At 33.9% G+C, this 27,868-nt stretch overlaps 1 protein-coding gene across 1 annotated transcript in view; it reads left to right on the plus strand.

The window, feature by feature from the left end:
- Positions 1 to 27,868, plus strand: part of LOC149922036 (thrombospondin type-1 domain-containing protein 7A-like) — a 121,979-nt gene that overhangs the window by 76,732 nt on the left and 17,379 nt on the right. The window contains exons 5-8 of the mRNA XM_090162227.1: positions 22,296 to 22,544; positions 23,777 to 23,916; positions 25,662 to 25,823; positions 27,181 to 27,383. Coding sequence (XP_090018353.1) covers positions 22,296 to 22,544; positions 23,777 to 23,916; positions 25,662 to 25,823; positions 27,181 to 27,383 — 754 coding nt within the window. The remainder of the gene's footprint in view (positions 1 to 22,295; positions 22,545 to 23,776; positions 23,917 to 25,661; positions 25,824 to 27,180; positions 27,384 to 27,868) is intronic.

Consider the following 27,868-nt stretch of genomic DNA (forward strand, 5'->3'; position numbering starts at 1 on the left):
GTGTTGTAGTAATTTAGACCATATTATTGAGAAGTCCCGTGGGGAGAAATCCGGGTCTCGTGACGACATGTCCTGATGGACGTAACCACAGGGGGAGAAGGGGGGCAAGCCGCCCCACCAACTATTTTCCAGAGTGGGCAAATCATATTTGGTTTGGCAATTTTTGATATTGGCTTGTTGATTAATTTTTTTTAACATAAGTCTACATAAATGTAACGGACGGTCACACTACTAACGGGTCACGTCCAGCTAAATCAGTTCAATGCTGGGTTTAAAACTAGCAATTTAAACGGTTTCAAGTGGTCAGTTGGCCAGGCTATCCGTCACCTTTTCTTTTAACATTTTTTAAATTGTTATTATATCGTAGAGTCGTAAATCGTATTCGCATATTCTTCATGTACCCTACTTTAGCCAATTGCTTTAGCTTAAAATTCTAACGAAGAGTTTGTTTGGGTGCCTCATTTATAAGTTATAAGTGGTTTCTCTTTATGTAGAGTCGCTAATTCTTATTCGTAAATCGTAATTTACGGCAAAATTACAGAAAATTAATTTTGAGAGATTCAGTATACGTAGTTTGAAATTTTTCGTACTTTTATAGTTTTCCGCTAGTAGATTTCATTCAAAATTCTATAGTTTAAGTTGAATTATTAGCCTTTTTTCCAGAAAAAGCTTGAGCGTAGAAAATATCGCGTATCTTCTCGAAATGTTTCCACTTTCAGCATCCGATGACAAGGCTGATGTCTACGCACTTCAAACTGAATTAGAAGTTCTTTTTGACAATTGCAGTGTAGAAGGTAGGAGAACTGACGAAGGATCGCAGTTAGAATTTCAAAAAGTTACAAAAATTTGTTGAAGATCGTTGTCTGTGTTAATCCAACAGAAGAGTGTTTCATGAAAGAATTTGAGGAATACCCAGAGTTTCACGATCTCAGAAATTACATCAAAAATATAATTGAAGAGGAAAATATCGACACTGTAGTCTTCAGACAATGGGTCAATGTGGATAGAAACATTCTGGAAATTATTCGAAAAGATTCTGTAGACTTTGTGGATGAACTTCTTGAGAATTTAGAAGAGCTTCTAACACTTGACCACATTGCAAAAGAGCAATCTCTGTATTTACAACATATAGGAAAGCGTTATAGCGCTTGGGGCAAGATGAAATTCAGTCTTGTCTCTGGGTATCGGATCAAGCTACTCTCTATCCATTTGTTTGATATTACAGAAAATACCCCGAAGGATCATTAAATCATGTTAACTATGTGGTCCTATCTGATAGCATGAAGCATGATGCTACAGCTGTCCATGTGTTTATAATGAAAAATATTGAGTTTTTGAAAAAATCTCTAACCGATTTGCGGAGAGTTTACTTCTCAGATGGTTCTCCTTCCTTATATAAAAATTAAAAAAAAGTGATAAATTTAAGCTTCCATGAAGAAGACACAAACGGAATACCCGCTGAAAGGCATTATTTTGCCACCTTTCACGGCTTGTGATGGCCTTGAAGAGTGTGTGTGAGAAGACACTCAGCCATGGCTAGTCTAAACAATACCATTATTTAATATCCAAAGCAGCTTTTCACGTGGGCTAGAGCAAAGTGGGAATCAAATGAAGAAGGTCTTCCAAAAAATAAATTTTGAATTTATTATTAATGGAAAGCACTTTAAAACCTCGTTATGAAAATGCGTTACGGATCAAATGAATTAGATAGATTCATTCAATTGTGCCTATAACCAACAGTGAAGTGCAAACTAAGGTAATGTCATCCTCAACTAAATCTGTCACAAGTAAAGCCAGGAAAGAATCTGAAGATCTTATTTTACCTTGGTCAGGCATTCGTGGGCTTATTGTTGAGAAACGAGACAGAAAGTGGTGGATGGCATCTGTTTTAGAGAAAATTGATGTCCATCAAGAGCTAGAACTATGCTTTCTTCATCAGCTACTTCATATTATTACCCTAGTAAAGGCGACCGTAGAGATGTCCTTGTACCCGACTACGAAAACTTCTAAATTATGGAAGCTACCAACTGAGGAAACTAAAGAAGCTCAAAAACACTATCTAAATAATCATTGTGTAGACTTTTGAAATATTTTAAGCATTACCGTAGAAGGCTTTTCTTTGCTAAGCCATTAGAAACTAACAAAAAAGTGTGGTGGGTTGGAGTTGACTTTTGCTTTTAAGTTCACAAGTATTGAAATAATAAAATCATTATTTTGATATAGCGTGAAATTCATCTCGGGGTAACTAATGAAAGTTAAAAAAATCACAGGAATAATAAATAAATAAATTTAATTTAAAAAAAAATCAAAAATTAAAAAATTAAAAATTGGTTTTGGGTGGGGATACGGTAAAGTTCTAAAACCCACAGAAATATTTTACAGCTGACGTATTTTGATCACCGAAATCAACACAGGTCAAAAAATACATTTTCAAAATATAGATTGTACCTGCAAATAAGTGACTTCCAAATTTAAAATAAATGTTATTTTTTTTTAAATGATAATATTGCGTATTACAGGATTTATTACTTTGAAAATTAACCGATAGACACATATTTATATCTTTTAGAACCAAAGCTATAGCCATTAAAATTATTGTTGAAATGCAACGGATTTTACTTTACTACACCTGTTTCCCAAAATTCCATAAAAACCGGGTTGATTTGATCAGGAATAACTAAAATGTATTAATTCTAAATGGACTGGTTTAATCTTGTTTAATTGCATTTAATCGTATTAACTGACTTAAATCCAAATTAACTATAATTTATCGTTATTGAGTGAATAACATCGCGATTAAATCCGGGTAAGATTAAGGGAGGGGTGGAGGGGCAATTAGGTGAGCCAAAACAACTTTGTTATACTCATATCATATCCTAAAAGATTTTATTATATTAGGTTAAAATGTAATTAAACTGGATTTTATCTTGATAACAGTAACAGTGACATTTCAAACCTCTCTCTCTGTACAATGCCTACATTATTAAATAAAGGCCGGTGCACGATACCTTGGGAGAGGGGGACTGCTCCTCTACTCACCTACCATTACATATTGATAGATGGCGTTGTGCGATCTAACAAGAATTCTAATCATATGGCATTTGTGCCAAAAACCATTTCCAAAATCAACATTTAAGGAATTTTTCCGAGTGAATATTAATTATAAACGCGTGTTAATTATTTTTAAGCGATATAAAATTACAGGTGTACAAGTTAAAGAAATATAATTGCAATTTATTTCATATAATTAAAATTTATACACAGAATCTTGTTTAATATTAATTTATCAGTAACATTTCTATACTTCTTCTTCTGAGATATAACATCCCAATTAAAACAATCAGGTAATATTTAAATAAAAAAAATACGAAATTTAGCGTTTATTAAATATTTATCACTTTAAACAATTTTTAAAAAAGGAACTATTTGATATCCTTAAATAACCTATCCGGGGTTTTCCATTACTCTTGTTAGGAACAATTTGCTATCATCAACTAACACTTTCAGGTAAAAATTAAGATTTATGATTAAAGAAATTTATCACAGAAATATATTTAGTTCGCCAAAATTGTCTCACTTAAAAATTATATGAAAAGTAACATTTCTAAATTAAAAGCACCTTATTTTATCACTGAAAATTAAATCAAACTCATACATGCAGTGTTTTGATACCGCGTTCATTTACTATACTTTTAAAACTTTCCTGGATAAGGGCTTAGTATATAAAACTTTGCGATTTTAATTTACATCTGTTGTATCAAAAGCATAATTGGTTAAAGGTGGCCTTATGAATTTCTCTAACAAAATTTGAGGTAGCGTAGAATTGCAACTGCAAGGTAGCAAAACATCCATGTAAGACTTTAAAACTTCCTTTCGTGGGAAAAGGTGTCATGATGCTTGGATGAAGTCCACCACTAGGCTAAGCAAACAAATTAGAATTCCTGTTAGATATTTCAGTCACCCATTGCCTGGCTCCTTTATCAATGTTTATAATGAGGCATTTGAAGACACGCGAATTATTTTTTCCAAGCCTTCCAAACGGTAAAGTTTCCTCCGCAACCTTTACAAGATAGCCACCAAGGTTGTAGTGTAGCATTCTGCATTTTATTATTTATTTATCCCTATTTTCAAAATGTGCTCCACACTCAAAACGCACGATCTCACATCCAACGTATCATTAAAATCACATGATCGTCTTAAATTTGCCAAAGATTCTTTAATGGCATCGCTAGAAAGCTTTCGGGTTAGAACAAAAGTATATTCTTTTTGAAGAGGATATTGCACCAAAGCTACAATACCTTGGTCGCTAAAATTGGCATTTTTCGGAGAAGCGTCCATCGCCGCCTCTGTAAGTGCCCAGATTTTATAATACATTTATCAGGGGGCCATATAGTTCGACAGGTAGATTTCTTTAAAGTCGAAATCAATCGTTCAAGCTACATGGCAATGGATGAATGAGTTGGTTCACCAGTGAGAAGGTGGGGTGGCGGAGTGGTTAGCGCTTTCGCCTCGCAGCAAGAGGAGCCGGGTTCGATCCCAGCTTGTGGCACTGGGTGAAAACTCGGAACAACTCCTTCTGCGTTGAGTTTGCAAGTTCTCTCCTCACTGGTTTAAGGGGTTTTCCCCCGAGCTCTTCGGTTTCCCCTTCCATAAAAACTTGTCGAGGTTAACGGTAATAGTTAGTGTAGGGAGCTGTTGGCTCGATCGTGTGGCATGCAGGGCTTGCCACCACCCTCCTACGCATTGTAACCCGGCCACCTGAATTAAAGGCTTCAAAAGTCGCTTGATGACTTAGGCATAAGGTGGTGCCTTGGGTATTAGCCTAGCTGATTATTATTAAAGACTTGGTCTTTCACTACATTTTCATAAGAATTACACTTGTAGAGATATAAGCATATATGATAATACTGAAGGCTATTCTAAAGAAGTTGAATAGTCGTTCTACCGTTCACAACCACAAGATAATATTGAAAAGACAACCATATCACCAAAAGAAGATTTGCATTAAAATTTTATCAAGAAATGAAGGAAATGTGGCTACGGAAGTTAACTTACCACCCGAGGCTTGTCGATTAAAGTTTTGTTCTAAAGGATCTACATTGATCATTGAACGTGAAATTGATGACTCAACTTTACTTTATTAAAGCACTGAAAGAGGAAATGAGGAAGAAGATTTGGGGAGTAGAAAAAAAAGAGGCAATGATGAAATGACAAAGTTTTATTATTGTTATTTAAAAAAAGGCAGCTTTCTCTTGTGGTTCAATTTATCCGAGGGGTCCGTCACTTCGAGAAATAGTGTTCGAGATTCCAAATAAAGGAATTTGGAATCAAGATTCTTGATTCTGCTAAGATTCTAGATTCTAGAAAGATTACTTGATTCCGCCATGATTCCTTAATATTCCGTGATTCTATTTCGATTCCGTCATTCCAATCTTGATTCTTTGATTCTCATTCGATTCCGATTCTTGTTCGATTCCGTGATTCTGGTTCGATTCCGTGGTTCTCGTTCGATTCCGTGATTCTGGTTCGATTCCGTGATTCTGGTTCGATTCCGTGATTCTTGTTCGATTCCGTGATTCTTGTTCGACTCCGTGATTCTCGAAACAAATCTAGCTGTCCGAATCTTATACAAAAGGCGGTATGACAGTTTAAAATTTAAATCGAAGGCAGTCAATCGAGGGGTCAGTGGTTCACTGGACCATTATATAAAAGATAAACAGGTACTTTTCATTCCCTACGTCATAATTTCCCGCGGGAAATTGTAATAATTCGAAGGCCCTTTGGGGCCTTTACTTCAAATTGGTCTACGGATACATATTATGGATCAGTTCATGTATTTCAGGGCACGGCGTTGATGGCTCGGTCGATGGTCGCCACTCACAGGCTCGCTTTAAAAAATTCCTTATTTCCCACCCTGTACAGGGGCTCACTATATTTTCCATCTGCTTGAGATTCCAACCTCGTCTTCCAAACTTCAAATCCGAGCCGTCCAAATTGTAATCGATTGTAATACGCCCGAGAATACGCCGAGCTAATACAAAGGCTAATACGCTCTGTAATACGAATACGATTCAGCCTTAGCCACGTTCACACAAACGCGATACGTCTATAAAGGTTTCGAAGCTCTTCAAATCGTTTTTGACGATAAGTTTCAACCTAGTTAAATCGCTAAAAATCGTTTCAATACACTAAGGCACGTTTTGGTGGACCGCACAAGGCGCTTCCACCATCCCCCGTACCACGCGGCTCGTTATATTATAAATTTCCATTTAATTCCTTGGTTCCCGAAAAATTTCTTTAATCGTTCTTGTTTAATACTTGGCCAAATGATTTTTAGATCCGAATTTGCCGTATTGAAAATTTTTGAATTGTCCGTGTACACAATTTTCGGAACACTTCTCTGAGCGAGAATCCTTCTAAAGGCTAACAGTAAATATTTAGTACTAACGACGCAAGAGAAGGGACAGGCTCCAGGTGGATAGGGCGTGTTACGGCGCACGTTGCTAGGCAAATGTAGGTTTTTGTTCGCAATTATTAATTTTAGCAAATTCTATTCCAGTAATAGAAAATGGCAGGGATTGGTCTGTTATATCCTTGGGTAAAGGTGTGGTTGGCATATCACCTAGTTTAGTTAATCTTTAGCTTGTATGGATTTTATCCCCTAGCATCTCAACGCGTTGCATTTATTCCGCGCTAATGTCAATTTATTTATATATTTTGTGTACTGGTAAATCGAAACATCAAAACGGTATTACTTAGCACCTTGTTTAAGTGGAAGTGTTTTTGGAGGTCAATTAAATTTTGAACGCTTAGTTCTTGGGTCATGGTAATTGCTATGGTTAATTGTCTCCTTTCACTGGGTACGGGTTCCAAATCTTCGTTGAGTCCACCCATTTTCTATTGTTCAGCAAATCATCGGCTTTTATCGAAAGCCGTATTGTCTTTTCCGGGGCAGTGGAACTATTCTTCTCTTTGGGATAATTTTCGAATTTCGGTAACTTGATTTGATACGAACGGTTTCCACTTGTTGGAATTTCCCGTAACCCAAGCTACGACAATCATCAAGTCGGTTCAAAAAATGGTTCTTACTAACCTTTCCGTGAATTTTTTTAATGGTATTAGTTAATCTTACCGCGATCAGGCAACCCATAAGTTCTAGCTTTGGTAATTTTAAATCTAATTTCAGGTATAGGTATTTTATGGGAGCCACACGTGATTTTGCTATACCCCTACTTGTTTGTTACGGTTTTGTATCTAAGGTCAACGCAGGTAGCATAGGCCTTTAGGCTTACGTCACTAACGGATATTTTTTCCACGGTATTGAAATAATAATGCCTTTGAAATTGGACATGGTTAAGGTTAGGTAACTCGTTTACCCACGTTTGAAATATATCTCTTGTTTTTTCGGGGAATCTGTGTGTCTCAACCTGATTTGAATTTCCATAGTATTTGTATCAGCATTTTAGCCCTAATCGTTAACGATCTTAATAGTCCTAACTAACTAGTCGAATATTTGAGCTTTGAAGATAAGAACTTGTTTTCTTGGTAATTCTCATATTTTTAATCATTTTAATCAAGTTAGAAAGATCAAGGGTGAAATTGTCCTTACGAGGGCCCCATTTCACTCCTAGTACCTTATTTTCAAAGGTATCGATGTTTTGTTCAAATAATCCTCTTGCTCCTCGTATTTTGACCATATGTTTCTTAATTCCTGAGAATACGTGCCCCTTTTTCTAAATCTCATTCCCGCCTAATTTAATTACCTCGCGCTCCTCAAGGAAACCTCGTAAGCTTGTTCTACACTGTCTACGAAGGTTGTAAGGTCATCTACGTAAATATCATTATTTAATAATTTTTTGAGTTGTTCTGGAAGATCTTTATTTTTCATATTGTGATATTTAATTGCGCAACTTAATAGGAAGGGGCTCGAGGTCACTCCGAAGGATACTCGGGTCATTCGGAGGATCACATAATGTTTTTTTTTAATTTTTCCATTCTCTTCTTGGAACCAAATAAATCTCACTCAATCCTTATCCTGCTCATCTAGAACAATTTGTAGAAAGGCCTTTTCAATATCTGCGACTATTGCTACTCTATTTTTCCTGAATCTAACTAAAAGTAATAACAAATTAAGATTTTGATTTGGTCCGAGTAAAAAGCACGCATTTAGGGAGGGTTTCCCATAGGTCTGGTGGCACAAACTCCGTGATACCCTTTTGTAATTGCTCTTCAATCACCTCCTTATATTTTACATAATATTCGAGGTTTCTTTGTAACCTCTTTTCAAGACATTGAGCTCTTTTCATAGCTATGGAATAATTGTTTGGAAAAATCTCCTTGCTAACCTCCCAATGGAGTTTTACTACATAACAATCTTGGGCGTCATAAAATTTTATATCCTCAAAAAAGGTAGTTATGGCTTAATCACTTGGATTCTCTATTATTTCGGAGCTATCGATTCTTAATAGTACAGATGCTACGGATTGACTAGGTCTTACTAGGCTTACTCTCTGCTATTTTCTGGCCCATTCAAACACCATCCTAGTTTAAATTTTATAGCTACGGTGAGGGTTCCCAATCTTTCATATTTGTCTGTGACAATTCCTCAGTAATAATCTGCCCCTATAAGAATATCAATCTCTGGGTGTTCCGGGTCAAAGTCTATATGGAAGGTTCACAGGCTAATTTTATGCCCTTGGAATTTAGGTTTTCCCTAATATCTACATCAGTGGACCTGGATAAATCGTAGGATAGGAAATTTTGGACAATTGAAATTATTTCAATGGTTTCTTTATTTTCTTTGTGACCTTGACTTTCTTGTTTCTTTGTTGGTGGGGTCTTTGTTTACGAAACTAAACACGTCTAGTTCGTGGTCACCTACGATTGGTTATGTTAAGCTTGTGGTTAATTCCTTTTTTATGAAACTTCCTTGACTACCTTTATCTAGGAAGCGATTTTTAGCTACTGCTATAACTCTTGGGAGCAGTACATTGGTATGTATGTGCACGTGTCATTGGCGCTATAGCCATGGTTACATTCCCTATAGGAGTTTGGTTTACATTTTGTTCTAGGTCTAGGCCTTGGACTTGATTGGTTTAATGGTATCGTACTTGATTCACTAATTGGTCTTGTTATTTTTTTGCTGCCGAGTTGGTGGAATAAATACTTGGATTTTATAACAAACTATTTATTTAACTCAAAAAATCCTGCTCTGGTAGGAGTCAGTTCAGGTTCACGGGGTTTTGAGATCTTGAGTATTTTTCTTAAGTAAGGGGTGATGACTAGGGTCGTTCCCCCCTCGAGAATACCAGGAAAAGCACCTTACTGGTCGGCCACTATCGACGCGACACCCTAAAAGAAGTCAAAGGTCGTAAAAACACTTTCGACGACTTCAAGGATGGCAAAGCCGGAGGGGGACCATAGGGGAATCCATCCCTTGGCACTTTTCGGAGAAGCATCCATCACCGCCTAAATTGTATTAACGCGTAAATAATACTTTTAACTTTTTAACACACAGTATAGCTCTTGAGACGTTAATTTTTTTAACTTGTATGGATCACAACTTTACGTGTTACATTTTGAAGTGGTTTTACATGACATCCTTTCTGTAAATTGTACAACGTTTGGACAAAATCAGAATACACAAAATATCTTTAGGCAACTTCCATTTCCATTACCAAGTTTCAGAAACTCTGCAGTATTGGTTTTAGCATTATCTGACACCATTAGTATCACTTTGAAACTAGTCTTCAACAGCTTTAATAACTCCCACCATTATTTTGTGCAGCTGGTCTGCTTGAAGATTAGCCGTGAAGAAATATGTTACACGAAATTTGAATTCGGTGGAAATGCCTTGGAAAACAAAGCATAATAAATGTGTGGCCAGTTTTTTCCATTTCCGTCAGCTTTAAACTGGATTGCTTCACCAAAAATGTGTCTAATGTTCGGTCATATAAGAACTTTGATTTTATTTTTATTTCATCCGGAATTAATGATTAAATCCTGTCAGTGTCATTTGTTAATTTGGCTGCTTCTACTTTAAACCTTTCTTTTACTAATGATGTAACTCCTTCCTCTGTTGCGTGGCCAATGTACCGTTTTAATGTCACTCTGTGCGGTAAATAAAGTATCTGTTCTCACATAAACAAATAAGCAGAGGGAGGTTTCATAAAGATCTTACAGCAAACAATCAGAGTGGACTCCTCATAAGGTGGAGTTTTTACACCTAATACATGGATTTGTTCCATAAGAAACTTAGCCTTGGTATCTTTTGTAGCGCAGACATACAAGATTTTCTTAAGTAACAAATTCTCTTAACTTTTTTATCTTTCTCCAACTTCTTAATAGTTCAATTCAATTCAATTCAATTCAATTTTATTTAATAATTTTGTTACCACTTTACACTGCAAGCTTGACAATCGTGGATTTAATTTAAAAATTTCCCATGCCTGTTTTCACACTGATGAACTAACAGTTGGTTTTCTACAAACTGAGCTTGGTGGTGTGGTTGCATCTTCTTCTAAATATAACTAGTTATAGAGGTAATGTTGTCCTAATCTTCTCCTCTTTCCGGCATCACTTATTAGGGATTTAGGTTTTCTAATTTGAATTGTTGAGGATTAGCAGTATTCTTCAGTATCTAAAGCCAGCCTACTTGCTTGTAGTCTAAATTTGGTTGGTTTTTGCTTCTACTTGGGAAATGGTTTTAGGGGAGATGATATCAATATCCGGTTTCCAACATGGTGTTGGACTTCATTGATTTGCCAATGATGAAGTATCATTTACCTTATTTGGCACATAATCCACTATTTGTTGATTTAAGCTATTTTATAAACTATTTCTGTCATTTAGAAGAGAAATATTGGTAATTGGCTAAAAAAGCTCCAAGGAAAACTTTGCGCTTTTCTTCAGTGCAAAAGGCAATGATCGTTTAACTTTGGTGCACGAAATAATAAAATCCTCTTCTTCAAAATGTTTTCTGCAAATTTTTCTGAAATTTTCTTCTATATCCTTCTCATATGATATGATATCTTCCATATATTGTTGGAATCTTTGTTTTTCTTTTGTTCTTGTTTTGGGGAAACTGAAATAAATAACTTTTGCGTATCTTCTTTAAATTTTCTTTTCTTTCGAGCATGATTGCTTTCATTACACGATGGTACGGTACATTTCACCATTTTTTGGCCTAAATACAATAATTTTAAATTAATATCGGAGTACAAAGAAATACTTTAAAATAATCATTTTTACCACCAAAGCTTAATCCAAAATTATTGTTATTATAAATACAATAATTGTAATGGTTAATGTTTAATTAAAGTAGGGGCCGTTTGTTAAGTCGTTTAAATTTAAACATTTCAGTTTCTTAATTTTCAATGTATAACAACGTTTTAATAATTACTGCTCAGCAAATCATCTCTAAACCAGCCAGAACCGCCACAACGCTTCTTTCTGTTGTTTTGCCGATCACCCGAAAAAAAACTGGCGCGAAAATTTTTCAAATCTTGATCGGATAGTGCCTCTGTTGGCATTTCTTGGCACCTTAAAATAAAACCCCAAAAATAGCAAAAAATTCACTAATAAAACCTCTCTTGGGGAGTTGTTTAACAGTTCTCGTGGGGAAAATGTCAAGGACTCTCGGGGCAGCAAATTTGAATTTCAAAACATTTTGAATATCACTCCACGAGACATTTTCACATCTCCCCACGAGACCTGGACATCTCCCCACAAGACTTCTCAATAATTTGGTCTTGTTTGGTGTGCCATACATTCACCCGTTAACATTTCTAAATAAAATAAAATAAATTTTTTGTACCTTAATTTAAATTTTGGTACTTTGCGCGTCCTACATGTACTTAAATTTAGAGCCCATTTGAGATCTGATGCCCTTGAAGCTAATTCTTATTATCACCAACGGTCTTCGTCTCTAAATTCTGTGCTGAATTAGTGCTTGATCTTTCATACACCAAATCGTACGAAACTGAAACAATATGAAATATTCCGTCCTAGTAGCGTGTTATTTTACGATCTGCGAGAAAGCATCAACTTCCTTTTCTCCCTTTTCGTTCCGCTCTTTTTCTACTCTCCTAATATGTACGTGACTCAAATACTACATATTCGTTTTCTGGAACGTATCTCACTCTGAATTTAAATTAGCAGGATTTTCTCCATGCTTGGCTCCTCTTCTTTCAATAAGAAATCCGAATGATGACTTAGTAGCGTACGCTTGGCAAATTATTTAGGCTTTCTGATTTAAAATTCCCACTATTTACCAAACTAAACAGTAATTTGAATCGAAAATAGTTCCATACGTTGTTTAATTAGGAAAATTCGTCGCTTTTTAGATATTTAATTAAAAACCGATTGTGAATAAATAACGATTGTTCCCATTATTATCCATAATTTTATTTGAAATGAACTAAATCTGTATTAAATTCACCACTTCAGTTTATATAGTTTCTCTAACACGAATTTCAAAGAAGAAAAGAAGTGGGTGAACGGAAATGAAATACAGAGCATTTCTCTTTTCCAAAAGTAGGTGGTGCGTCAACGCTTAGGCAGTGAATATTATTGAAGTAGATCATTAAAACCGAGATTTAATAGTTTCCTACATTTTCATCAATTTCAGACAAAAGAAATTACAACGAACGCAAATAATTATCTTAAGTATGAAAATTGGTTTTCCTATATAGAAAACATTTATCCCAAAAAGTGGCCAAGCTTAAAGCTATGGGGTGTTAGTACTATAATAATTTTTCAAAACGTTGTACGATTTACAATTTCATCGGGAACATTCCATTTCCGATAAAAACCATGTTTTTTCAAGCTGCGTCTGATACAATTTCTGTGACGTCTTCATAGTGTGTAGTATTTTCAACAGAGAACATTAAAAGTGCCTATGAAAATAAATTGGTGGCCTCCAATTGTTATTTTTTCAATAGTAACTGTACATTTAACTTTATTACTTGGAAACAAGGTTCGTCGAGAAAATACACTTTTAGGTTGAAGCATTTCTAATTTAACTATTTAAGCGAATATAGCATCCCAAAACTTATTACGGTATGCACTATCATGAAGGAAGTAGTAATGCAGATAATTTGTGGGGGAAACATGTTTCGAGCACGACGGGAGTTTTTCCCCTCTTCACTGGCTAGCGTCAGAAAAAGGGGAGTAGAATATAACTGAAAACGAACCTCTGACTGGGTGACGCAATCTACCTGAGAATAAAAGCTATTTTACATGCAAACGGCAGTAAATGATTTCTTGAATCCCAGTTAATATTTTTCTCATTTCGTGGTTCACATTTTATCGAAATAATGAATTTTGTTTTGACTTATAAGAACTATTCTTTTTTAAATTTTCAGTCTGTCATATATTTAAAGTAAAAATTTATGGCAGATTGTTTTTGTATGAAATTCGTAAGCACTTTCAAGTGTTATACCTCGGTTCTAAAATGGGCATATATTGGATATTCGTTAAATGTGGAGCTCGAAAAACGCCAAGAAACTCGAAAACGGTGTTCTTTTCATAGCTAATCCGAAACCAACATGTGATGTCGAACGTTGAAGAAAATGTTTAGCGGCTGTAAACCAGACAGACATAAAAGTAACTGATGTTAAATCATATCATAACTTGTGTTCTAAACACTTGCGAGTGCCCTGATCCTGTTCCAGAGACTATTCCAGATAAACAAAATGTATTGCTCATTTTATGTTTGTTATTATTCTTTCAGCTAGGCCTAATAAATTCTTTATAGACAGTAATAAGGTTGGATTTTTTTATTTAGGGAATACAGTAGGCAACTAAAATTGTTTAGATGTGGGAACGGTAGAGTCAAATAACTAACTCTTTTCTCTCTGAAAAAGTGTTAGTTTTGAACCCTAACCATTTTTACAAATCCAGATCACAACTGCCAAACCTTTTTAAAAACAATCGCGGGCGTTCACAAAATTAACATTTCGTGTCGCGTAACACACTCACGCTCAATTTTAAATCTCTACTCCCACGATTTAATCCTCTAACAATAATTTTGATGATATTCCCATAACCAATATTTTACACAACTAAAATATCCAAAATACTTTTGTGGCAATTACAACAAATAAGAAAAAGTTTAAAAAATACCTTTTGAATATGTTATTCTCTGCAAATTGGCTGATTTTGGGAATAATTGTGATTTTTCATAACCATGTTCATGACTTTTAATATTTAAATTAAAATAATAATAACAAATATGTTTATCATATCTCCAAAGTATTAGCGTAGAGTCTAAAGTTTTTTAGTAATAAGGAAATATTATGTAACCGACCAAAGAAAATATTTTTTTTACTCCGACAGACAAGAACCTCTAGTTTTTGGGATACTTTGGGTTTTTATATGGGGCGTTAATTTAGGCGGGGTTTGAATAACTTTGTCAGTTAGATTGAGTTAAATTTAGAATTTAAATAGGGCTTCTTAAATAAGAATATTTTTCTTCCTTGTATCTCTTTTGCTTAGGGTGTTTTAGATATAGTATTAAATTTAATAAATAATTAGGTTACCTATATATATTTTGCTTTTAAAGCAAATTGCTAAATGATTAGCTCAGGGTTTTATCTTGAATCTATATAATAAGAGGGTTTAATAAAATGTAAGAGAAGTATGAGATTGTGAAAATTTGTCCTAAATTGAGATAAGGTTCTTCAATTGGAGAGGCTCCAATTCATCTTAGGAGAGTAATTAGGGTTAAATAGCTTCAAAATATAATTTGGTTTAAAGGGTAGAATTGTATATCCTGAAATTTTCTTCTGCTTAAGGTAAGTTTCAATAAAATTAAGATTGAAGAGATTAAAGCTAGCACCCCTCCTAATTTGTTAGGGATTGAGAGTAAAATAGCATATGCCAATAATAAATATCATTCAGGTTGGATGTGAGGAGGTGTGACTAAGGGGTTAGCTCGATTAAAGTTTTCTGGGTCATTAAAGAAATTAGGGTTTATAAGGATAATTATAATAAAAATTGAGAGTGTAATCGTGTAGCCTAAAATATCTTTAATTGAAAAGTAAGGGTGAAATGGGATTTTGTCTAAATTTATATTTAACCCTAGGGGATTATTGGATCCTTATTGGTGTAAAAAATAGGGCAATTAAAATAAAGGGAAGGAGAAAATGTAAGGTGAAGAATCGAGTAAGGGTAGCGTGATCAATTGAGAATCCTCCTCAAATTCAGATTACTAGATTTGCTCCAATATAGGGTATGGCTGAAAATAAGTTAGTAATTACTGCTGCGCCTAAAAAGGCGGTGGCTATCAGTAGAAGTAGGATTAGAACTCCAGTAACTCAGGTGGTGAAGTTTTTGTAAGAAGCAAAGTATATTCCTCGAGCAATGTGCATGTAAATACATACGAAAAATAATCTAGCACCGTTAGCATGCGAAAAACGGAAAGGTCAACCATAGTTAACATCTCGTATAATATGGGAGATAGAGTTGAGGGCTATACTGGTATCTGGAGTATAGTGTATTGCTAGGAAGATACCTGTGGTTACTTGAATGATTAAACAGAAGATAAGAAGTGATCCAAAATTTCATCAATAAGAAATATTGGAAGGGGCTGGTCAATTTAGAAATTTTAGAATTGGGTGTTTTTTCGGATGGGTGCTATGTTTAGGATTAGTGAAGAATATGAGATTATGTTTGCCTTAACAAAGCAGCCCTTTAAATTTTAAGGTACTTCCCTAGTGAAAATTTTTGAAGCCCGTTAGGGCCGATTAGTACGTTGAGCGTAGTGGTCCTTGTGTGTGTGTGTTGTAATTTTTACAATTGTAAAAAGGGTGATAAGAAGTTATAATTATTGTCATTCATGTAAGATGTATTATTAAGGAGTTAATTTTAAAAGTTGTGATTGTATTCAATGATAGAGGTTTATAGCATAGTCTAATGATAGGGGCGAAAAGAAGTGTTATTATAACCCGAGATTTATTTTGGGTGGTTAAGAAGGGCTCATTTGGTGATAGAGAGGCTATATATATATAAATAAAATAATTGGTCTTCCAAGTAAAACTAGGATGATGATGTAACTAATAAGTCTTATTTTAGTTAAGAAAATGTTTTGATAGCTAGACTAATTGTGATTCAAATTGATCGCACAATTAGTGTAATACAGTGGTTTGAGAATGTAATTATTAGTAAAGTAAAGGTTAATTTATAATATCAATTTTGGAGATGGAAGTCATTTTAAAAATTTTCTGAGTTTAGCTAAAGGGTTAAGTTCCAATTTTGGTTTACAACACCAATCTTTTTAAATAAACTACAAGTAGCAATATTATGGAAATTGTTTATTTTTTTGTTTACTTGATTTTTGTTGGGGATTTTAACATTTAGTTTTAAGTCGTTCTCATTTATTATCTATAATTTTGAAATTGGAATTTTTAATATTAAGTGGTTATTTTTGGTTGTAAATAGAGTTGGTTATATACTTTTGGATAGTTTAGTTCTCTTCTTATATCTGTTTTTTGTTGTGTGTGAAGGTTGTTTGGGGTAGGTTTATTGATTAGTTGTACCCTTCTGTTTTTAACGATTACAATTACATCGTTGAGTTTATTGAGTTCTTTCTTATTATTATTTAATTGAGATTGTTGCTTTGTAAAGTAAGTCTCGAATAATAATTTTAATATCTGTCCCTAGATAACAGTACTATTTAAAAGGAATAAACACAATTTTTTCAGTTCGCAGAACTTTTTTTTGTATAATACTTGTCCCTTTGTAAAATTGGGGCTACGATACGTTTACGTGTCATTCGATCGATATAAATGTGATAAATAACAGTTGAATAAAATCATTGAAATCTAACGAAAGAAGTTTTTTCAACGTGACGTGATATTTCGGTGTCTTGAGAAAAAACATTTTGGTATAGTCAAAATTATTTTAATAAACTTTCTAAAACTTTTTTATGTATTTAGTACAATGCTATATGAGCCTAAATTGCCTTCCGCCACAAATGGGTATGACAATCCGAGGCTAAACTTGAATTTAGCACTTTTGTACAAACGTTAGTTTCTGTCAATTTAGTCACAGACTTGTAACTAAGTTTTAGTTTTATTTTCCGTTTTCCGAAAATCCAAACTTTGGCAAGCCACCTGACCCGTAACGACCTCTGTCGCCCTCGCGCCTCGCTGTCTCCCCCTTCTCTTCCCTCTCTATGAACGGTTCTCCCCCCCCGTGTTCTTTCCAATTCTGGGCAATACGCCGAACCGTTGATTTTTACGGGAGCCGTTAAAATGATTATGCACTTAAAATAAACAAAATTAAATGGAAACATAACAAGGCTCTTATCTGCGAAGTCAGGAATCCAGTGGTGGTGTCAGATTTCGCCTAAGATAAGTAGTTGTTTCTCTGGTTTCCGCTAATTAAACGAGTGTAGCTTTCAGAGCCGAAATATTATTGGTATTTAATGATTTACTAATTAAATCTCACTTTAATTGACTTGAAATATAAAACAGATGGAGGATTGAAATGTCAGGAATCCGATGGTGGTTTCAGAATTTGTCTTCGATGAGTAGTTTTTTCTTTAGACCCGCGGGAATAAATGAGTGTAAAAATTTCGAAATCCAAAAAATCATCGAAAATTCGGGCTTAAGGATCCAGTATAGATCAAAGCCATGCGATCCGTAACAGTTTGGGTTCTTTAAGGTATAGGCTTACAGAAGGCTGGGATTGAGTCTAGGAATAATAGTAAACCTATCGGTTTCTCCAAGTTGATCTTTTGGTTTTCTCGTCTCCAGAATCGCGGTATGAAAAACGATTTCTTACTATTACGCGATATTGATTAACCGCATTCCAAAATTTCCGCCTCCACCTCGTCCTGACCACCATAAATTTGAGCCTGAAACGATGTCAAGCGCTGGGAATCTATTATATATTTTGTTGTTTTAGTTCAAAAATTCCTTCTCTTCTGTGGATCAATAATCCTACGATATAATATGTTGAGCTAGAATTCTACCAGCCTTATAACAGGACCAAAAGCAGCTTCAGCCTGCTAATGGAAAACCTAATTTTTATAGAATTGTATTTTATTTTAGAAAACAATTTCGCTCATTTTGAAATATAAAATTTATAGAATAAAATAAATTACGTAAGCGTCTATTTTCAGGAGTTTTGTACAATCTTTGTACCCAATAATAACTAATTCCTCGCAAATCTTAAAATCTGTTGAAATTAATTCCATTTTCATGTGTAATTGGCCGTACTTAGCTTAAAAGTCATTTTGTAAATTATTTAATATTGTTCACAACTAAATATATTGACTACTAATTTAAAATAATCTAAAAAAATTCAGGATAATTTATCTTAAGCAAACTTAAATATTATTTATTATTTTATATTATTAATCTAAAAAATCTAGATTTTTAATCTTGAATAGTCAAGATTATTTTAACTTGAATACTCCAGATTATTTTAACTTGAATACTCCAGATTATTTTAACTTGAATACTCCAGATTATTTAACTAGCTTGAATATTTAAGATTATTATAACTTGAAAAGTCTTAATTTTTGGTCATGACTAGTCAGGATTATTTAAACTTAAATAATATTAAATGAAAAGAGACTTAAAACGGTTTTAAAATTAACAATTTATTTATTTAAAATCCTACGTTTCGGAGGAACAGTTCCTCCGAAACGTTGGATTTTTAAATAAATAAATTGTTAATTTTAAAACCGTTTTAAGTCTCTTTTCATTTAGTTTTTCACAATGTGCTTCTCTTCACTTCTATTAAATAATGTTGATAATTAATCTGCATAATCTTGATAATTAATCTTGCATAATCTTGTTTATTAATCTTTCTCACTCTTGAATAGTAATCTTCCACAATCTTAAACATAAATGCTGCGTAATCTTTATTATTTATCTTGCATAATCCTGATTATAAATCTTATCTTATTTATCTTGAATGCTTATATTGGTTATTAAACTTAAATGCTTATATTGATTATTAAACTTAAATGCTTATATTGATTATTAAACTTAAATGCTTATATTGATTATTAAACTTGAATGCTTATATTGATTATTAATATTGAATTCTGATCTTGATTATTAATCTTGAATATAAATTTTGATTATTAATCTTGAATATTAATTTTGATTATTAATATCGAATATTAATATGGAATATTAATCTTGAATATTAATCTTGATTATTGATCTTGAATATTAATCTTGATTATTGATCTGGGATATTAATTTGGAATAATAATCTGAAATATTAATCTTTCATGATCTTGAATATTAATTTGGAATAATAATCTTAAATATTAATCTTTCATGATCTTGAATATTAATATTGTATAAAATTGATTATAAATCTTGCATAAAATTGTTTATTTATCTTGCATAAAATTGATTATTAATCTTGAAAAAATTAATTATTAACCTTGCATAAATTTGATTATTAATCTTGCATCAAATTGATAAATAATCTTGCATAAAATTGATTATTATACTTGCATAAAATTGATTATTAATTTTGAATATTAATATTGCATAACCTTAATTATTAATTTTGAATATTAATATTGCATAACCTTAATTATTAATTTTGAATCTGTTTAAAATCTGTTGAAATTAATTCCATTTTCATGTGTAATTGGCCGTGCTTAGCTTAAAAGTCATTCGGTAAATTATTTAATATTGTTCACAACTAAATATCTTGACTACTAATTTAAAATAATCTAAAAAGTTCAGGATAATTTATCTTAAGCAACCTTAATTATTCTTTATTATTTTATATTATCAATCTAAAAAATCTAGATTTTTAATGTTGAATAGTCAATATTGTTTTAACTTGAATACTCAAGATAATTTAACCTTGAATATTTAAGATTATTGTAACTTGAAAAGTCTTAATTTTTGGTCATGACTTGTCATGATTATTTAAACTTAAATAATACTGATTATTAATTTGCATAATCTTGAAAAATAATCTTTCTCACTCTTGAATAGTAATCTTCCACAATCTTAAACATAAATGCTGCGTAATCTTTATTATTTATCTTCCATAATCCTGTTTAAAAATCTAGCATCATCTTGATTATAAATCTTTCTCACTCTTGAATAGTAATCTTTTAAAACCGTTTTAAGTCTCTTTTCATTTAGTTTTTCACAATGTTCTTCTCTTCACTTCTATTAAATAATATTGATAATTAATCTGCATAATCTTGATAATTAATCTTGCATAATCTTGTTTATTAATCTTTCTCACTCTTGAATAGTAATCTTCCACAATCTTAAACATAAATGCTGCGTAATCTTTATTATTTATCTTGCATAATCCTGATATTAATATTACTCTTCCACAAGCTTCGTTAATTGCGAATTTCCTGTCTTGCGTGTTTTCGTGTTTTCGGTTTAAAATTGACCGCGTTTCAGACGTCGTATAAAAAATACCAGTTTCTGATTGGTCTTTCATATAAATTAAAATTTTGCTGGGTGGATCGATATTTTTACACACCTTTTAATTTAGGAGTGTAAAGCTATGTCGATATATATATTTGTGAATAAAAAACCAAAGTTCTGTACTGAAAAAAAAAAACTGTAGAGTATTTGAACCGTGTTCTAATTTAAGCGAGTCTTAGTCTTTCATTTCTTTACAATATTATAGTCAGAGACTTAACATCACTATCACAATAATAATTGAAACGTCCGATTAATATTTTTGTTCTATTAAAGAAGTAAAAATATTCAAAAACATAACTTACCACCAAATTTAATTATGACTTTCTTTAAAAGTTAAACTTTTAAAGATTAATTAAATTAAGCTGTAAGTCGCTAATTAACGGTAAACTTTAAGGCACTTTTATAACCACCTGATTATTTTGAAAGGCTTCTACCATTTTATGGCACTCAAATGTTTCCCAGTATACCTTGCAATATTTGCCTTCGAACTGGCGAGACCAACCTTTTAACCCAAAACATCTAAATCCCTCTGCCGGAAATTTTACCCCAAAGAGGCAATTGCAACACAGATTCTCGAGCGAAAGGGTCCAATAAAATGTTCAAATCGCGGACGCTCCAGATAAGCAAAATAAATTGGTAATATCTGTTTTGTCTAAAATAAATGTGATCGTTTTGTTAATTACCTCGTTGTAATCATTTATAAAGTATACAGTGTAGGGAACAATTCTGCACACTCCTACAAGTTCGCTCAAAACGTTCTCACTAGACTTTTGTGCCGCAGTTAATTTCACCTAATAATATGATCCCCTTTTTTGTCGCCCCTCACGACGAATTGCCTCTTCAGCGTGGACCCAACCTTTTCAGCGGTGTCAATTTACAACGGGACATCGCTTCCCTATACATAGAATTTTTTGGATTTGATCCTCTACAATCGACCTTGGTCGCTGCTAGATTAGATACGATGGTCCCTGCGAAATTGAGTAGACGACTTACTTTTGAAGAAAGCCGAAGAGAGCGACATTGGAGGCCCCTGCTGGTAAAAATTTCGAGACCCTTTTGGTTTTGGCGTTTACTATGTAGAAAACGTAAATAAAATTGCGCCATTCGCTTCTTTTGTTGTTGCAGTTTATAACTAGGAATCTCGAACTTGGGGCCCCTTGGAGGTTATAGGCCAGAGATCATATATAGCTACGCTAAGGGAAATATGCAAAGTTTTTCAGGAGGCACCATCTAATCAGAAACTTCTGATATTTTTTAAGAAATAAATGTTTTTACTCCCTGCCACTGAGGCGCTGGCGTAGCAAAGGGAATAAGGGATAGACACTGTACGCGATTTTACTATTGCGTAAGCGTAGTGTTTCATATTTCTTTTAGCGTAGCTATATAGGATCTTTGTTCGGAGCCCCTAGGGGTCCGCCAGCTACTTAATCCACCCCTGGCGAGATTTCCACTTTTACTTAAGTGATTTACAAATGTTCAATTTCAAGTAGATTTTCTCTGATTGCCTAATAATGTGTCAGCATATTTTCAGATTTGGGGAGGAAGCATCAGAAGTACGTCTCTACTTCTAAGTCGACTCGTAAAATCGGTGATTGATAATTTCGTTCCCCTTATCTTGTGAAAACTCACTTCCAATACATCATAACGTCGTTTGTTTCGTCGTCTTATCTTCCACAAACTAGCTTAGGGGAAGACGACGTTATGACTAAGGGGAAGTTTGTTATCACAAGATATACGGAAAGTAATTCTCATCTACCTACTTAGTCTACTTTCGGAATTGAGCAATTTTTATACTTAAATTCGAATTTTTTTGTTGAACATTTAAATGGTCTAACGCATTAATTTGTTTCGTATTTTTCATAGAGAATGCCTTCATAATCAAGAAATCCCACAATCGTCGAGAGGCTGCGTGTTAGACGTGGATTGTTCGATGAGCCCTTGGACTGAATGGAGAGTTTTGCAAGAAGGATGCGTCGACTCGAGGGGAAGAATTCGACCAGAAATCAGAGAAAGAACGAGAAATGTACTCAGGTTTTCAGCCGGAAATGGGAAACCTTGCTCGTTGTCTAAGGAGAAAAGAATTATTACTTCTGGTTTACCGAAATGTGGAAAGTAAGTTACATTTCGCATTAAATTAATTAGTTTCCTGATCAGGTATAGACAGACTCTAGAAATTCCCGCCTAATACTTGAATAAGTTACCTCCGGTTCGTTACGGCTGGACGTAGTAGAGTAAAGAAAATGAAAGATTATTAACAAATCCCTTTAATAACACTGAGTAATTCACATTGCAAATGATTTTCTTCTGCTCTCCGCATTTTGGAGAGATTGATCCGCTCTGACTTTTGAAATTCTGATGATTGAGACGATGATAGTGAATAAAATATTAGATGTAATTGAAGAGGGTTAATGATACTTCCAATACAATAATTATAACAAACAAGACGTACGACGGTCGGAATACACACAATCCTTCTAATGTGTTAAGTTTGTTTGAGCTATTCACAGCAACCTGCAACGCCGGTATCGCAACCAAAATATATCCACGGTCACACATATAAACATATTTACACTTATTTGTTACTTCTAGTCATACTTTGAAAGCATCGAAAATTTCTTCGATCAGTGTCACTTTTATTTTTTACTTCTGATCACACTTATTTGTTACTACTAGTCAGCCGTTGAGTGTCACACTTATTTCTTCTAGTAACTTATTAGTTACTTCTGATCACACTTATTTTTTCTAGTAACTTATTAGTTACTTCTGATCACATTTATTATTTACTTTTGATCACACTTATTTTTTACTTCTGGTCATACGCCGAAGACTAGGCCGATCAGTGTCATACTTAATTGTTAGTTCTGCTCATACGTTGAAAGCGCGGCCCACTCTGAACAGCCTTGAAAAACGCCAGACGGAAACGGGCGCGTAGACCTCTATAAACACGCGGATTTACAATGTTGGAAATTGCGGGGGTCCGTATACGCTGCCCAAAAAACCTTACTTAGAATTAAATTTAAGGAACGTATTTGCAATTCTAGGTTAAGCTATTCAAAAATATAACTCTCATGAAAATTGGACTTAAATATGTAGGTTTTTAGGCGAAAATATTAAACCCACCAAAATTGGGGTCCCGTAAATTACCCTGAAAACTATACTTAAATTTAATATTTACTGATATAACCGAAGTTGTAGGTCCGCTGAATCCTAACCTATCCAATAATATTTTTTTAACGTTATCGAAGTCGAAAATTTTCTAATCTAATTTATACAGGGAGCCGAGAGAGGTATATTTTTATAAATTGTATCCACAAAAGAGATGAATCTAGTCGACTTTTTTGCAGATATAAGTGGCTACCATTGGCCTGGTCTTTTTGCATTCTTCGAGAGTCGGCTAATGGCAAAAAATCAAATAATACAAACAACAGTGTGAAATGCGGATTTGGAGAGAAAAGTCGAAATGTGATTTGTGTACAAGCAAAAGGTACTACTTTTTACCTCTCCGAGTGAACTTTATTCTCTAGGAGAGGTATTATAATCACCGTGTCTGTCTATCTGTGTGTCTGTCGGGGTTTGTGTGTGTGTGTCTGTCTGTCTGGGCTGCGAAAGCGTTCGCAGTTTCGGTGGCCAAGTGCAATCACTGCGTTCGCAGTTTCTAGAAATTAGGCAGAGGGTTTTTTCCAAAAACCGTTCTTTTTGTCATTTGGTGTAGTATGTTTTTGTTTTTGCGTATTGTGATTGTGCTTCACGTATGTGGGAGTGTTTGCGTGTTGATGTTGATTTGAATGATTGTGCGTGCTTAGGCATGTTGTTGTGTTTCGAATGTACTAATCATTGACTTTGGGACAGACCGAACGCTAAGGGTTACGTTAAACGTCTTAGCATCCAAATGGCAGGTTTTTTACAAAATTTTACAGTATACGTCTTATTATCAATTTGCTTCACGGAAAATTAGATATTCAATTTAAGCAAAAGCGTATATTAATAGTGTTTTATTAAGGATTTTAATAATAATCATCTTTGCCGTCTTCATCGTCGTCGTAGTCATCGTCATAATAATAATAATAATAATCCGCTAGGCCAATACCCAAGGAAAATGGATAAAAAAGCTAGACCCTAAACAAATTTGAAGAAATTTAAAAACTTAAAAATAGCTCGTACCGATAAGTCTTCGAGCAAACAAAAGACGTGAATCTCGGATCATATATATTTTGAGTGAAAGACTAAAAAAAAAAATTAAATAGCTAGAAATTCCAAAGGTAGACCGGTTTCGTCCTATTTGGGACTCATCAATATCGTGCAGGAAATCTGACTGGCGACTATTACACCGAAAATTAAGTCCATATATGCTTCCTCTTAATTTCGTACCAAGGTATCATCTAGGCTCCAATCAGCTAGCAACTTTTAATTAATTCAGTGAGCCGGGTTACAATGCGTAGGAGGGTGGTGGCAAGCCCTTCGCGCTACGAGAGCCAACAGCTATTCACAAGCACGAACGTTACAGCCCAACTTATAATGTTTCTCAGGCGCGTAAATAATGGGGGAGGTCCAGAGTGGAAGTTGATCCGCAACTTTTTCCAGAGTGCGCGAAACCTAAATTTCCGAAAGCTTCACCAGCACCCACCCACCATTTCAAGCATCAATTCAGAAAGCTTACGCTAGCAAACCCTCATCGGAAAAGTGTATTTCGCTACCCCAATGAAACACTCTTCGCTACTTCGCTGTTGTTGCCAAACACAGTAGCTTTTTTTTGAGCTCAATAGAGCCCGGTAGCGTTGTTTTGTCTAATTAGCGAAATACTTATAAAACAGTAAATAATTATTCTACTGGTACCTTTTCGAATTTTTTTGAAATTATAATTTTGCATTAATTAATACAGCCACAACTCCTAAGTAATCCACACTGCTAACGACCTCTGCTATTGATTACAGAATTATCAATTGATGAGCAGCTGAATTGTTCCGTGCGAGTGGAATACAATTTTGTTGTTGAGGCCATAAACACTGTAATTTGGGCAATTGCTTAATTTGGTGGAATATAAAGTCTTTACTCATTGGTTTTTATTTTTGATAAAAACGTTTCACAGATAAAGTAAAAATATACCTTGCTTATTTTAAGGAAACCCTTGAGCCATATTATATTTTTTCATATACGATAAATCTCGAGTATTGCGAGCACCCTTAGCAATGTAGCTCAGGTGCATTTATTAATTTATTATTATTGGCGCAGAGATGACTCCAGTGCCTAGTCATTGGTGTTTCGATCAGAAACCCAAGGAAATCGGCGAATGCTTCATTCCCTGTGACAGTGACTGCATTGTTTCACCATGGTCTTCGTGGAGCAGTTGCATTCCGCATGATTTCATCAACAAGTTATTGAAACCAAATCACAGTAAGACCTGCATTTTTCAGTAACTAGAGAGTGGGAGCAAAGTTCTACGTACGAAAAAGTCAAACGCATTAGAATAAAAACACGTCAAAACTCATAGACCATTTAGTAAATGGCGACTTTCACCTTGTAATTGGTGATCTCAACTTTCCAAATGGCGATCTTTGGTAATGAAAACTTTGTTACCCCTTCTATTTACGACCGCAGTTTAAATATAAAATATTTACTTTATCAGTCTTAAAATACATGTTTTCCCGTAATCACTTCCCGATATATTAACCTTGCAGTAAAATAACACGGTTGTTAGTATTATAACATGGTATGAAGGGAATAGATAATTAAAGAAGTAGGAGAAATATAAATGAAATTTACGTTTGAAAATCGTAAACAAAAATTGTATAATTACAATTAATTCAAATTTTACATGACCGAAGCTCTTCAGAAAAAAATATTATTTAACATGGAAACTCCTTAGGTTTATGGGTCTAATTTTTAAGGGTTGTGTTACATATTTCTGAAGTTCATGATTGTCACTATACCAACTACTCATATAGGCTTTCAAAAATGCGTGACATTCTTGACCTTAAATTACATTAATGATGTGATAGCGAGAGTTGTCGAAAGTTTATACAAACAAGTAATCGATGAGCAACACCATAAGTCTGTTATTTAAGAACTATAACTTCTATAAGTAACTTAAAGAGGTTCTATCAAACGCTGCGTGACACAATAGGGTGAAGAGACGAAAAACTGCTACCAAGAACGTTGTTTCCTCGTCAGTCGCATGCAGTAAAATCTTTCTATATGAAATGAAGTGTTATGTTTAAAGAAAATATATTATTTACTTATAGTAAGACTAAAGTGTGTTTTATCTAGTAAGGGTTCTTCTGCATCAGAATGCATTATCACCAATGGGTCTTTTGTTATGACATTAGACAGGAAAAGAATCCATCTAGTTTCGGTCTCTAAGTGTTCTCAGTAAGCATCACTTGTATTCGCATAAGATAATTCTATATCAAGATAAGAATTGAAAACTATACTCGTCTATAATATCTGTAGGTTTTGTATACACAATAAATGTATTCTTATTTCGAAATAAGCCATTGAATCACTTTATCAATTTTTTGCTCAGGTTTTCAAACAGATAGTCTAAATCATTCATCGGAACTATTACCTCGAATGTTTTTTAAATGTCTAGGTCCTTTTTACAATTCATATGAATCTGGAGCAAACAACAATTATTTCGGAAAATTATCCGCAAACAATAAAGCGAGTTAAACTTGATGTTATAAGTGAATTATTTTGAATATTAGTACAACGACACTATTAAATCTGCGTAAATGGCATTAATTATTTGTAGGTTACACGAAGAGAAGTCGCCGTATTATGAACTCGGCAACGGGTAAAAGCGAGTGCTCGGTGTCTCTTCACATGAGCGACGAATGCTTCGCTCCTGTCTACGATTGGAAATATCTTGAGTGGGGAGATTGCGTCCTTGACAGTGAACTGAAATTTGGTACTGGCTACAGATCCAGGGAATACGTGTGCACGCTGTACGATGGGGTATGAATTTTTACTTATTTGCGGTTTTATCTCAATTCTATATCACATCAGTGTACTGTACATTTTATAAATATCCGGTTGCGACTCTGAACATATTTTAGAACTTGGAGCTTGTTAAATCAAAACTTTCATCGTACTATAATAATTCTAATACCAACTTAGTTCAGTATTTTATTCACTGTGGTCAAGAAGTGGCGGTAAATTTAGCGTTTGTTAAGTAAAATAAGTAAAAAATATTCTGGTAACATCAACATCTTTTACAAAGATGGAGTAAAAGTCTCAAATAAGGTCTCAAATCAAATCAAATCAAATAATTTTTATTTTCAATTTCTTACAAATTGTAAGAGGGCCAAGTCAGCATGTGACTTGACCAATGTAGAAATGTCTTCGTCAATAGTGTTTAAAATTTCATTATATATTGATTTTACCAAGTGGAATGCATTATCTTTCATCGTGTAACTCTAATTACACCTTTTTAAATCCTG

This window comes from Leiobunum rupestre, chromosome 11, assembly GCF_980474605.1.
Source record: "Leiobunum rupestre chromosome 11, qqLeiRupe1.1.hap1, whole genome shotgun sequence".
In the NCBI taxonomy this organism is placed as follows: Eukaryota; Metazoa; Arthropoda; class Arachnida; order Opiliones; family Sclerosomatidae; genus Leiobunum; species Leiobunum rupestre.